The sequence below is a fragment of the Aquila chrysaetos genome, chromosome 15 (assembly GCF_900496995.4).
Source record: "Aquila chrysaetos chrysaetos chromosome 15, bAquChr1.4, whole genome shotgun sequence".
Classification (NCBI taxonomy): domain Eukaryota; kingdom Metazoa; phylum Chordata; class Aves; order Accipitriformes; family Accipitridae; genus Aquila; species Aquila chrysaetos.
In genome coordinates, this window is record NC_044018.1 from 30,194,274 (window position 1) to 30,206,372 (window position 12,099).

At 67.2% G+C, this 12,099-nt stretch overlaps 2 protein-coding genes across 2 annotated transcripts; one reads left to right on the top strand and one right to left on the bottom strand.

The window, feature by feature from the left end:
- Positions 1 to 1,125: 1,125 nt before the first annotated feature.
- LOC115350896 (zinc finger protein 883-like) lies at positions 1,126 to 9,673 on the top strand. Its single transcript, XM_030036972.2, has 4 exons — positions 1,126 to 1,573; positions 3,276 to 3,846; positions 5,354 to 5,357; positions 8,712 to 9,673. The coding sequence occupies exons 1-4, from the start codon at positions 1,357 to 1,359 to the stop codon at positions 9,312 to 9,314; spliced, it is 1,395 nt and encodes a 464-aa protein (XP_029892832.1). The 5' UTR covers positions 1,126 to 1,356; the 3' UTR covers positions 9,315 to 9,673.
- A 195-nt stretch (positions 9,674 to 9,868) lies between these two features.
- On the bottom strand, positions 9,869 to 11,918 carry PFDN5 (prefoldin subunit 5). Its single transcript, XM_030036964.1, has 6 exons — positions 11,797 to 11,918; positions 11,102 to 11,204; positions 10,742 to 10,773; positions 10,492 to 10,566; positions 10,258 to 10,363; positions 9,869 to 10,173 (listed from the first exon to the last, which is right to left on the bottom strand). Exons 1-6 carry the CDS (start codon positions 11,866 to 11,868, stop codon positions 10,094 to 10,096), a joined length of 468 nt encoding a protein of 155 aa, XP_029892824.1. The 5' UTR covers positions 11,869 to 11,918; the 3' UTR covers positions 9,869 to 10,093.
- Positions 11,919 to 12,099: the final 181 nt, after the last annotated feature.

The window sequence follows — 12,099 nt, forward strand, 5'->3', positions numbered from 1 at the left end:
CAAACCTGTCCCCAGAAGGGGACACCGAGCCACCTGTGCCATGGCAACAAACCCCCACAGTGACCATCGCTGCTGGCTCACACCGCCACCAGTTCAAACCAGTGACTCCCAGTCTGGCTGCCCGCTTCTCCCAGCCAACAGCCGCTGGCCCAACCCTTGCTTGGGCTGGGAAGGGTTAAAATCATAGAGCTGAGCGGGGAGCCGGTGGGAGCTGGGGGTCCCTCCTGCCCAGGGGGGGGTCCCCAATGGAGGGGGGGGGCATTGGGTGCCCCCGTCTCCCTCACGTGTGTCCCCTCACCGGTGGCTTCATCCAGCTGCAAACATCTGGTGGGAGAGTTTGGGGGGCCTGGAGGGCCCTGACTCTCACCCCAACGACCCCCCCAGCTGCCAACATCTGGTTGAATTGGGGTGCTGGGGGGGGGTGCACTGGCCCCTCCCCCATTTTGTCCTGTCGCTCCCACCAGCTGCAAGCACTTGATAAGGTGTTTTGGGGGTGCAGGGGGAACTGTGTGCCCCCCCCCAGATGTGAACACTTGGCACCAGGCCGGGGGGGGGGGGGGGGCAAAAGACCCCCCCCCCCCCCCAATGACCCCCCCCAGCCACAAACCCCCAGCGCCAGCGGGACCCCCGGGCGGGCCCCGTTCCCCCACAAAGCCGGACACATTGCAGGAGGGGACACCCCAACCCCCCCCCAGACACACCGGGGTGGGGGGGGGGGACACCCCAAACCCCCCCCAACCCAGGCTCGTCCCGCTGCCGAGCCCAGGCCCGCAATGGTGGGGGGGGGCCCCCCCCACCTCCTCCCACACCCCTTGGCCATACCCCCCTGGGGGGGGGGGATGTCCGTTCCCCATGGCGGGGTGGGGGGAACAAATCTGGGGTCGGTGGCGGGGGGTCGAAGCCCCCCGACCATAGAGCTGCGCCATCCGGCAGCCAGCGGGAGCCGAGGGCGGCCATGCGGGAAGGCCCTTCCGCTCGCGGCCTCCCCGCTCCCCGCTCCCGCGCCAGCCCACCCATCGCTCCCCACCGCCACCCCCCCGGGCCCCCCCGGCCCCCCGGCCAGGCCGGCCGCAGCGGTGAGTCGGGGCCAGGGACCCCCCCTAAAAAGAAGGGCAGGCAGCCCCCCCCCCCCCTTTTTCCCCTTCCCGGTGCCCCCCGAGATGGCGGCGATGCTCGGGGCAGAGTCGGGGGGGGTGAGCGTAGCCCTCCCCCCCCAGACCTTGGGGGGCCCCTCCATGAGAGGGGTAGGGGGCATGGTGGGGGGGGGGATGCTGTTGGGATGGGGAGGGGGATGCTTCAAGCCCCAACCCATGGCCTTGGTGCCCCCCCCCCAGCATCAGGAGGGGAAACTGAGGCATGGAAGTGTTCGGGACCCCCCTTGGGGTGCAGCCGGGACCCCCCCGGGGGTGCCCCCATGTCACTCCATCTCTTTGCCTGCTCCTTCTCACCGCCCCGGGCAGGGTCCCCCCGTCTGAGCGTGCTGGGACAGCGGCGATGGACACGGAGGGGGAGCCGTCCGCCCGGGACCCCCGGGACCCCCAGGATGCCGAGCTGCCGGAGGGGACCTCCGCAGGTGAGCCCCCCCAAAGCGGCACCTGGCCACAGTGAGGGGCTCGGCCGAGGTGTCCCCACGCGGCGTGTCCCTGTGGCATTGTGGGGAGTGGGGTGGTGAGTCCTTTTTGGGGGTCCCCCGTGGACCTGCCCTGACCCAGCTATGTGGGGATACCCTGACCTTGCAGCATGGGGATCCCCCAATCCTGGAGGGTGGGGGGGACCCTGATCCCAGAGGGTGTGGGTGTCCCAATCCCATGGTATGGGGATACCCTGATCCCAGGATATGGGGTGTCCCAGGGATGTGGGGTTATCCTATTCCCATGGTGTGGGGATACCACGATCCCACAGTACAGGGATACCCCAGTCCTGGGGTGTAGGGATGTCCCATTCCCATGGCATGGGTGTACCCCAATCCCAGCGTATGGGGGTACCACAATTCCACAGCACGGGGGTACCCCAGTCTTGGGGTGCAGGGATGTGCTATTCCCATGGTATCCCGATCCCTTGGCATGGGGATGCCCTGATCCTATAAGGAGAAGATGCTCCGGTCCTGGGGTGCAGATGTCCTGGTCTCGTAGCATGGGGATACCCCGATCCCAGTGTGTGGGGATGCGTCAGTCCCTCGGAGTGGGGATACCCGCTTCTCTCGGCGTAGGGATACCCCAGTCCCTGGGTACAGGGATACCCCAACCCCACAGCATGGGGATGCCCCGATCCTGAGGTGCAGGGATGTCCTGATTGCACAGTGTGGGGATGCCCCAGTCTGGGGGTTCAGGAATGTCCTGTTTCTGTGGCACAGGTATGTTCCAATCCCGGGGTGCAGGGGTACCCCATTCCTGTGGCATTGGGATACCCTGATCTGGGGATGTAGGGATGTCCTGATCACACGACATGGGAACACCCTGATTTGGGGGTACAGGGATGCCCCATTGCTGTGGCCTGAGGACACTCTGATCTCGGGGTGCAGGGATGCCCTGCTCCCACACCATGGGGATGGTCCCAGTCATGGGGTGCAGGGAAGTCCTGACCCCACAGTGCGGGGATGCCCTGATCCTGGGGTGCAGAGATGTCCCAATCCCATGTCATGGGGATGCCCCGATCCTGGGGTGCAGGGATGCCCTGCTCCTGCACCATGGGGTTTCCTGGTACCCCAACTCCAGCCATGGTTTGCAGAGGGAATTTGGGCTCCGAGTCCCCCTTGGTGGTGCCATCCGCACGCATCCTGCCCGGTGCGTGAACCTCCTCCTGCACCCCGAGCCCGGACACTTGTTGTCAGGGTGGGATGGGGCGGGTTGGTGGGGACACACAGTGGGGGCTGAGCTGGGAGTTAAAGCGGGGCTTGGGAGCAGGACAGGGGTGTCACTGCTGTCCCCAAACCAGAGAGGGGACAGGGAAGCTGGAAAAGGGATGGAGAGGGGGCAACAGGGATGGGGAAGGGACAGAGGGGCTGGAGAACGGGAAGAGGGAATGGAGCAGGTATCAATGGGGTGGAGAAGGGGATGAGGGTATGGGGAAGGGACAGAGGGGACAGAGAGATGAAGAAGGGGCAAAAGGGATGGAGAAGGGGCAAAAGGGGTGGAGAAGGGACTGACTGGACGGAGAAGGTGCCAATAGGACAAAAAAAAGGCACAGCGGGACACAGCCCTGGGCCCATCCCCTTGCCCTCGGTGCCACCTGTCCCCACACCATCCCGCCGGTGCCCAGCTCTCCTCTCCCCGCAGCCCACCCCAGCCCACCGGCCTCCGGCAGTGAGCCACCTGGCCGCCCGGCGAGGCCGCGACGGAAAGCGCCGGCACGTCGACCGGCCAAAACGCCGGGACACCCGGGGGGCCTGGGACCGCTGAAGGAGCTGCTGGGGCTGCGGGGGGGTCGCCTGCGCCCCACCATCTGCAGCGAGTGCGGGAAGGGTTTCAGCCGCAGCTCGGACCTGGCACGTCACCAGATCACCCACACCGGCGAGAAGCCCTACACCTGCGGCGCCTGCGGCAAAGGCTTCAGCCAAAACTCCAACCTGGTCACCCACCAACGTATCCACACCGGCGAAAAGCCCTACGCCTGCGGCGCTTGCGGCAAACGGTTCAGTGAGAGCTCGGCCCTCATCCAGCATCAGCGGACCCACACCGGCGAGAAACCCTATAGCTGCGGCGAGTGCGGGAAACGCTTCAGCGTCAGCTCCAACCTCATCCGTCACCGCCGCACCCACACCGACGAGAAGCCCTACATCTGTGGGGAGTGCGGGGACGGCTTTCGCCACAAGTCCCAGCTCCATCGGCATCAGAAGCTTCACGCCGCGTGATGGGGATGGGGACACCGGGATGGGGACGGGGACGCCGGGATGGAGATAGAGGGATGGGGATGCAAGGGTGGGGATGGGTTTTGGGGTGCATCCCCAGCAAGGGGGACTGGCATTGCCCTGGCAAGGGCTGGGGACTGCAGCGGCCGGGAACAGGGCTGGATGCTCCCGCAGCGGAGCCGGGGTTTGGCACCCGCACCCCAAGCACCCCCAAAGCCAAGGAGGGTTGTGGGGGGGGTGGGTACAGGTTTGGGGCGCACGGGTCTGCCGATGAGATCAATAAAAGGTCCCTGAGCAGCGGCGTTTGCTGAGCATCGTCCTGCCACGCGGTTCCAGGGACACCCCGGGCAGCGTCACCCCTAGGGGACGAGGCGACGGTCGTGGCGGTGGTGGCACGATTCTGGTGACGCCAACGCCACCGTGGAAAGGTTTTTCCCATCCTCCCGGTCGGGGCTGGAGCAGAGCCGGGTGCCGCAGCGCCAGGTGCCCCGCGGGGACGGCTCCCACGCCGGCTGCCGCCACGCGCCCGCACGCGCCACCCAACCTCCCCAGGGCAGGGATGGGGACGGGGACCCGCTGCTCCCCACCCTTGCACCCCCAGACCCTCCCGGGGGCTGCGGGGTCTCAGCGGGGTGGTGGTGGGGTGCAGAAGGGGATGCCGAAGGCACCCCAAAACCCTGACGCCCAGGGCCGGTGCCGAGCTGGGCTCAATCCCGTTAATGAAGGCGCCGGCCTCGTTGCATAATTTCCAACCATTTTTTTTGCCGGAGCGGGGCGGCGGGGGGGGGAATGCACGGGGTTGGAGCCAGAGCCATTACACAAAGTGGGGGGGTTAGGGGGGCTCTGGCTGCTCATTTTTCCCCCCCGTCCCCCCATCTCCCCCAAAAATGAGCCTCGTGTACTCCCCCCAAATCCTCCTGTCCGGGAATGTTTTCCAAGCGGAGCAGGGAAAAAAAAAAAAAAAAAACGAATCCACGATTCCCCGTCACCGAAGGGGCCGAGCCCCCTCGTCCTCCCCACCAGGATCCATCGCTCGGCTGTGGGGTTTGAGGGTGTCGTGGTTGGGGACCCCCCTTTCCAAGGTTTCACCCCTATTTTTGCTCGCCGAGTGGAAAAAAGCATCCGGCTCGCGGCGAGGCGGCAGCAGGGCCGGGGGAATGGGATGACGCTGGGACCTTCCTGTTCCCGGCCTCCCCCGAACGCCAGCCTCCCGCTCGGGGGCCAGCGCCAGCCCTCGCACCCCCAAGCCGCCCACCAGGGACCCCCCAAACCCTTCGCCATCCCCTCCCAGACCCCATCGTGCCACCCCATCCTTCGGCCTCGGAGAGGTGAGTCGAAGGCCGGCGGGTGTTGCGGGGGGGGGGGGGGGAACGACACACATGGATGAGCCACTGTCCTTGGGGTTGGCTGGTGGGGGGGGGGGGCAGGAGATTGGGAAGCTCCCCCAAAAAATGGGACACCCCCCCATCTTGGGTTGGGGCTGGGGGGAGCTGCTGGGGGGGGCAGGGAAGTGGTGGTGGATGGGGGGGGGGTCCTGGTGCTTCGGCTTTCCTTTGTGCCTTGCAGCCCCGGTGCTGCGGCCCCCACCCCAAAAATAAATGGGGGGGGGGAACTGAGAGAGGGAGAGGGGATGGAGGGAACAAAGGTGGGGGGCTGGGGGCTGCATCGGCCTTGCAGCACCCGTGCCCCGTCCCAGGGCGATGTGCAAGACCCCTTCCCCCCCTAGATGCAGGTGGGGGCTTGGCGTTCCTCCCGAGACCCATTTGGCCCCCCCGGAATGGGCCAGTTCACGTGGGAAGTGGCTCCAGCCCCTCTTTCTCGTGCCCCACCAATTTGGGGGGGGCCCAGTTTAGAGTCAAAGGACACATGGGGGTCTGGCGGGATTGCTGTGCCGTGCCTCAGTTTCCCCCGCCGTGGGGTGCGGGGGTGGCACTGGGCTGGAAATTCATCTTTTTCAGCCCATTTAGACTCCAAAGTGCCACAGGCCCCCCCCCCAAAACCCCTGAGCAGGGCTCCGAGTGCCAGCAGGGAGAGCTGGGGGTCTCGAGTGTGGGGAGGGGTCCCTGGGAGAGGACCGGCACCCCCCGACACCCCGGGGGGGGGCATTTGGGCACTGTGTGAACACCTGGGGTGGGGGTGAGGCAGGGTCCCTGGGGGGGGCACTGGGCACCTTTGGGGTGCACTGGGCAACCTGGGGAGTGCAGTGGGCAGCTCTGGGGGTGCACTGGGCATCTTTGGGTGGGCACTGGGAAACCTGTCGGGTGCACTGGGCAGCTTTGGGGGGGGGGTGCACCCCTTTGGGGTGCCCCAGGCATTTGAGGGGATCACGGACACCTTTGGGGTGCACCGCACTCCATCGCAGGAGGGTGCATGTGGCTTTGGGGTGCACTGGGCACCAATGGGGCACCCTGGGGGGGGGTGACGGTGGGCACCTTCAGGGTGCACTGGGCATGCTGAATGGGGGGATGCAGGCATTTTTGGGGTGCACCAGGCTTCCTGGAGGGGTGTGGGCATCTTCAGATGCAGCGGGCACCTCCAGGGCTCCCCAAGGGGGGACTGTGAGCAACTTTGGGGTGCACAGGGCACCCTGGGGGGGATGTAGGCAACTTTGGGGTACACTGAGCATCTTTGGGGGGGTACAGGCAATGCTAGGGGACCCTGGGAGGGGGGTACAGGCACCTTTAGGGTGCAGCTGGCAGCCTGGGGGAAATGCAGGCACTTTTTGGGGTGTACTAGGCACCCCAGGAGAAGGGTACAGGCACGGCAGGGGTGCACCGGGGCATCTTGGGGAGGGGTGCAGGTTCTTTTGGGGTGCACCGGGCATCTTTGGGGAGGTAGAGGCAGCAACGGAGCACCCTGGGAGGGGGGTACAGGCACTTCTGGGGTGCAGTGGTCATCGTGGGGGGGGGTGCAGGCACTTTTTGGGGTGCACGAGGCACCCTGGGAGGGGGGTACAGGCACCGCTGGGGTGCCCCGAGCACCCTGGGGAGGAGGATGCAGCCACTTTTGGGGCGCATTGGGCACCCCAGGAGAGCAGTACAGGCACCTTAGGGGTGAATTGGGAATCCTGGGGGGGGGGGTCCAGGCAGCTTTAGGGTGCCCTAGGCACCCCCGGAGGGGGGGGTACAGCACTTTTGGGGTGCAGCGAGCATCCTGGGGGGTGGGTGAGGGTGCTTTTGGGGGGCTGCGGGCACCCTGGCGACGCACACCGGCACCCGGGGGGGTCGCTCCGCGATGCCGTGGGGGTCTCTGCGGCTCGCCCCCCCCCCTCCCCTCGGCGGGGGCCGGGCCCCGCGCGGAGCCGCCGCCCCCTCGGGCCGGGCGGGCGGCGGAAGCGGCGGAGGCGCCGCCGCGCCGGGGCCGGTGAGCGCCGGGGGACGGGGGGGGGGACGGAAGGGTGGGGGGGCAGCGGCGGGGCCGCCCCCCTCCCGGCCCCGGGGATGCTCGGGGGTCCCCGCGCCTCCCCCCCCCCCCCCCCCAACCGGGTCCCCTCCGCCGGTTCCCTCCGGCCAAAATGGCCCCGGCCGCCGCCCGGCACCGGCCCCCCCCCCCCCCCCCCGGGCTGTGAGGGCGCAGGGACCCCCCCGGGACGGATCTATCCCCCCCCCCCCCGGTGCTGCAGGACCCCCGAACGGAGCGGGGGGGGGGGGGGGACACGACTCGTCCGGGAGCAAAACGGCGGGGGGGGCGCCCCGGGGAGGCGGGGGGGGGATGCGCAAGGGCTAAGGGGAGGTTGCAGCTCCCCCCCCCCAGTCCTGGGGGGGGGGGGGGGCAGATCCATAGGGTGGGGGACAAGTGCCCCCCCCGCAGCTGCAGGGCCATAACCACCCGTGTCCGTATGCCCCCCCACCCCAGATCTCGGGAGCCAACGCCAGGGCAGAGCAGTGGGGCCGAGTCCGGAGAAGCAGCGGGACCCCCCGACCCCCCCGGGAGCCCAGGTAACGCGGCGGAATGGGGCCCCGGAGTGATTTAGGGGGGGCACGAAGGGATTTGGGGTCACACAGAGGGAATTGGTGGGGGCACGAAGGGATGTGGGGTCGCACAAAGGGATTTTGGGGCAGCACAAGGGGATTTGGGGTGGCACAGTGGGATTTGGGGGCGGCACGACGGGACCTGGGGTGGCACAAGGGGATTTGGGGCAGCGGACAGGGATATGGGGCAGCATAAGGGGATTTGGGATGGCATGAAGGGACCTGGGGGGCACAAAGGGACCTGGGGCCCCCCCCAGCAGCTCTGAGCCCAGCTCCCGCATGCTCCGGTGTGGCCCAAGCACACAGGAACTGGCCATGGCGCAACAGGAAACGAGATGCAAATTGTCATCAGGGAGGAGGAATTCAGGATGAGTTTCTGGAGCCTGAGGGGTGGTCTCGGGAGGGGGGGTGGTGGGGGTGGTCCCGTGTCAGATGGGGGAGCTCAGGGCTCCCCACTGCCCTGCAGGACACCAGGGTCCGCCGGCCGCCCCCATGGAGCAGGAGGAGCCCTGCGTGGTGGAGCTGCACGACTCGGACGACGGGGACATGGTCCGGAGGGTCTACATCGGTGAGGAGGGGGCGAGGGTGGGCTGGGGAGGGGGGACCCATCTCTGGGGGGGGATGCCTGTCCCTGGGGTGGGGGTGCCAGCCCCCTCCCCAGCCTCTCTACCCCCCCCCCCGCCCCCGCAGCCGACGACGGCATCGTGAGCGATTGCGAGGACGAGGTCCTGCCCCACGAGATCATCCAGACCGTCATCCCCCACAGCCCCCTGGCCCCCAAAAGCAAGAAACGAGGAGGGCAGCCCAGCTCCGGTGCCGCGACGTCGGCGGGGGGCTACGGTGAGGAGGAAGAGGGGGAGGGCGTAGGGGGACGGCACCGGGGTGGCCGTCAGCGCCCCTTTATCTGCAACGAGTGCGGGAAGAGCTTCAGCCACTGGTCGAAGCTGCTGCGGCATCAGCGGACTCACACCGGGGAACGGCCCAGCACCTGCGGGGAGTGCGGCAAGAGCTTCAGCCAAAACTCGCACCTGGTTCAGCACCGTCGGACGCACACCGGGGAGAAGCCGTATCGCTGCGGGGACTGCGGCAAGAGCTTCAGCTGGAGCTCCAACCTCATCCAACACCAGCGCATCCACACCGGGGAGAAGCCCTACACCTGCGGGCAGTGCGGCAAGAGCTTCACCCAAAGCAAGAACCTCATCAAGCACCAACGCACCCACTCGGGCGCCCGGCCCCACCGCTGCGGGCAGTGCGGCCGCGGCTTTGCGCAGAGCACCAACCTGCTGAAGCATCAGCGGGTTCACGCTGCCCGTGGCCAACCCTCGCCCTGCCCGGAGTGCGGGCAGAGCTGCCGTGACGGGGCCGAGCTGGAGCGTCACCGGGCGCAGGCTCACGGCCACGAGCCCTACATCTGCGTGGAGTGCGGGGAGAGCTTCGCCAAGAGTGCCACGCTCAACCGCCACAAGCGCGTCCACAAGCCCCTCTTCGTCCGCTGAGACCGGCTGGGGGGACACGAGGGGGATGCACGGACTGCGCTGCGGGCAGGGGGACGAGGCGACACCACACCAGGGGACGTACGGACTGCGCTGCGGGCAGGGGGACGAGGTGACGCCAAGCCACGCCGGACACCGTTATAGTTCGTGTGGCCCCCAACGGACACAGGCTGGACCTCGGTGACCCTCCTGTAGGGGATGGACCCTATAGATGTATATACCGGGGTTGCGGGGGGGGGGACGGGACGGACACACGTAGGGTAGAAGCCATGGGGCACCACCAGGCAGACCCCGCGCCGGGGAAGCGGAGCGCGGCTGGATGGGGCCTTGGCCATGGAATAAAGTTGTTCTGTTTGGGGGAAGGTGGATTATTTTTTCTCAGGGGGGTAAAAAGCCCCACAGGGGTGTTGGGGGGGACCTAGCTGAGGCCTTGCAAAGCTGGGCGAGAGAGGCTAGAGGTGGAGGGAGCAGCGGGACTCCTGGGATAAGGCTGCCCCAAATCGTGTGGCCACAGACCTGGCAGAGCCCCCCCAACGCCACCCCCAAAAGCACCCTGCTTTGAGAAGTCAATTCATTTATTCCACACCGTGGCAGCAAGATGCTGCCTACAAAACGGGGGGGCTGGTGCTGCCGGGCACCATGGGGGTGGAAAGAGGCGCTGGAGAACCAGGATAGGGAGAGCCAGGATGGGGTCAGGGGCTGCGCTGCGCCCCGCAGCTCCCTCCAGCCTCGGCTCCCATCCCAGAGGCGATGGTGAGGAGGGCGGCCTGTGAGGCTGAAGGCTAAGCCTTGGTGGTTGCACCCTGCGTGGCTCCCAAGGCTGTGAGCTGCTGGATCTTCTGGCTCATCATTTCCACCACAGCTGCAGGGAGAGAAGGGGGCTGGGGAGTCGGGGAGGGGCTTCTGGGGGTGCCCCCCAAGAGCGAGGAGGGAGCCAGCTGCTTACCCTGCTTCATGGCGTGTTTCTCCTGCAGCGCTGGCTGGATCTTCTCCATCTGCTTCGTCAGGAAGTCGATTTTCCGCTTGAAAAAGTCTCGGGCGTCGTCTGCTGTCTGAGAGAAGGGGCAGCAAGGGAGTTAAGGGGGGCCTCCGTGGCACAAACATGGGGAGCAGTTCCCCAGGAAAGGCACCGAGCCACCCCCCCCGAAACCCGACAGTGTCCCTCATGCACGCCCCTCACCTTCTCCACATAGTAGCCGGTTCCGACATCGATCAGGACACGCTCGACATCCGAGAGCTTCCCTGGGACATACATCTGGGAGGGGGTGTTAGGGAAAGCGGGGAACCGGGAGGGTTACACGGCTCTGGCAGGAAAGGCAGGGACAGAGCCTGGGTGTGCCCGGTAGCGGCACCACGGCGTGATGGCGGCAGCACTGGTTTGGCACAAACAGCCCCAAGGGGAGTGAATTTGGGGGGGTGAGAAAGGATACAGAGCTGGTGAGGGGCACCAGCAGGTCCTTCCCTGTGAAAAAGCAAGCAGAGGCGAGTGAGGGGAACCCACAGGGCCACAACTCAACATCTGGGCAGGGTGTTGTAACATCTGGGCCACTCCAGCAGTCCCCTCAGCCTCCCTGCCGGGCACGAGGTGCCAGAGCCTGGGCCAAAAGAGCTGACACGGGGGCTCTGGGTGGTTTGCTCAGAGCAGGACTTGGTACGTCTCAGCCCTAGGGAGGAAGGAGTGATTTTGGGGGAGCAGCCAGGGCCAGGAAGGCCAGGGAAGAGGGTACTGGCCTCTGGGGGCTTGGCACAGCCCCCCCTGGTCCAGCTGGGATGGGGGGGATCCCACTCGCCTTCATTGCTCTTGTTGAGCACGTTGAGGCAGTCCTTGGCTTCCACATACTTGGTCTGCACCACCTTGAGCTGAGCGATAGAGGACGAGAGGAACTCCACCTCCTGGCAGAGAGCACAGCCCTGTCAGTGGGGAGGGGGCCCCCGCGGCTGGGGGGAGCAGGAGGGAGCCTCGAACAGCCCCAAAGAGCGAGTGCCAGAGCCCCAAGAGATGTCACGGAGGGGGGGGCCACAGTCCCACACCCAGCGGTGTCCCCAGGCCAGTGTGACACAGGGTGACATGGGGCTGAGGCAACTCACCCGATCAGCTCCCTCCAGCCTTGTCACCCTCTCAACCCAGCCACCCAGTTTCTACCTCAGTATTCCCCAGAGCCCAGTCTGGTCCAGCACACCTCCCCCAGTTCCAAACAGCTCAGTCTGCCTCCACACATGCCCCCCCCCACCCCGAGTCCGGGCCTGTCACTCCCACCCCAGCCCAGCCTGGCCCCACACATCCCCTCCCGCCTCCACAGCTCAGTCTGGTCCAGTACAGCCCAGTCTGGTCCAGTATAGCCCCACCCCCCCAGCCCAGTCAGGCCCCACACATCATCCCCCAGCCCCTCCCAGCCCAACCCGTTCCCACACAGCCCCAGGCGGGCGGGCCCGACCCCACAGAGCCCCCCTCGGCCCCACACAGCCCCCCCCGGCCCGACCCCACCTGGTCCAGCTGCCCCTTGAGCAGCTCCAGCTGCGGCAGCGGCAGCTCCCCCACGTTCACCGTCTGCGCCATCTTGGGCCGCCGCGACGCTCTAGCACCCCCTCCCGTCTCTCGCTGCTCCGCCGGACGCGCGCCCCCTAGCGGCCGGCGGCCGGCAGCGCTCCGAGGAGGGACGCAGCAGCCCCCCCCAAAGTGTGTGTGGGGGAGCTCTCTTGTAGCGCCCCAATACCCCCCCCAGGGAAAAGGGTCCTTCCCCTCATGGAAGGGGCATCCAATGTGCCCCCCCCCAGGGGCAGAGGCTAA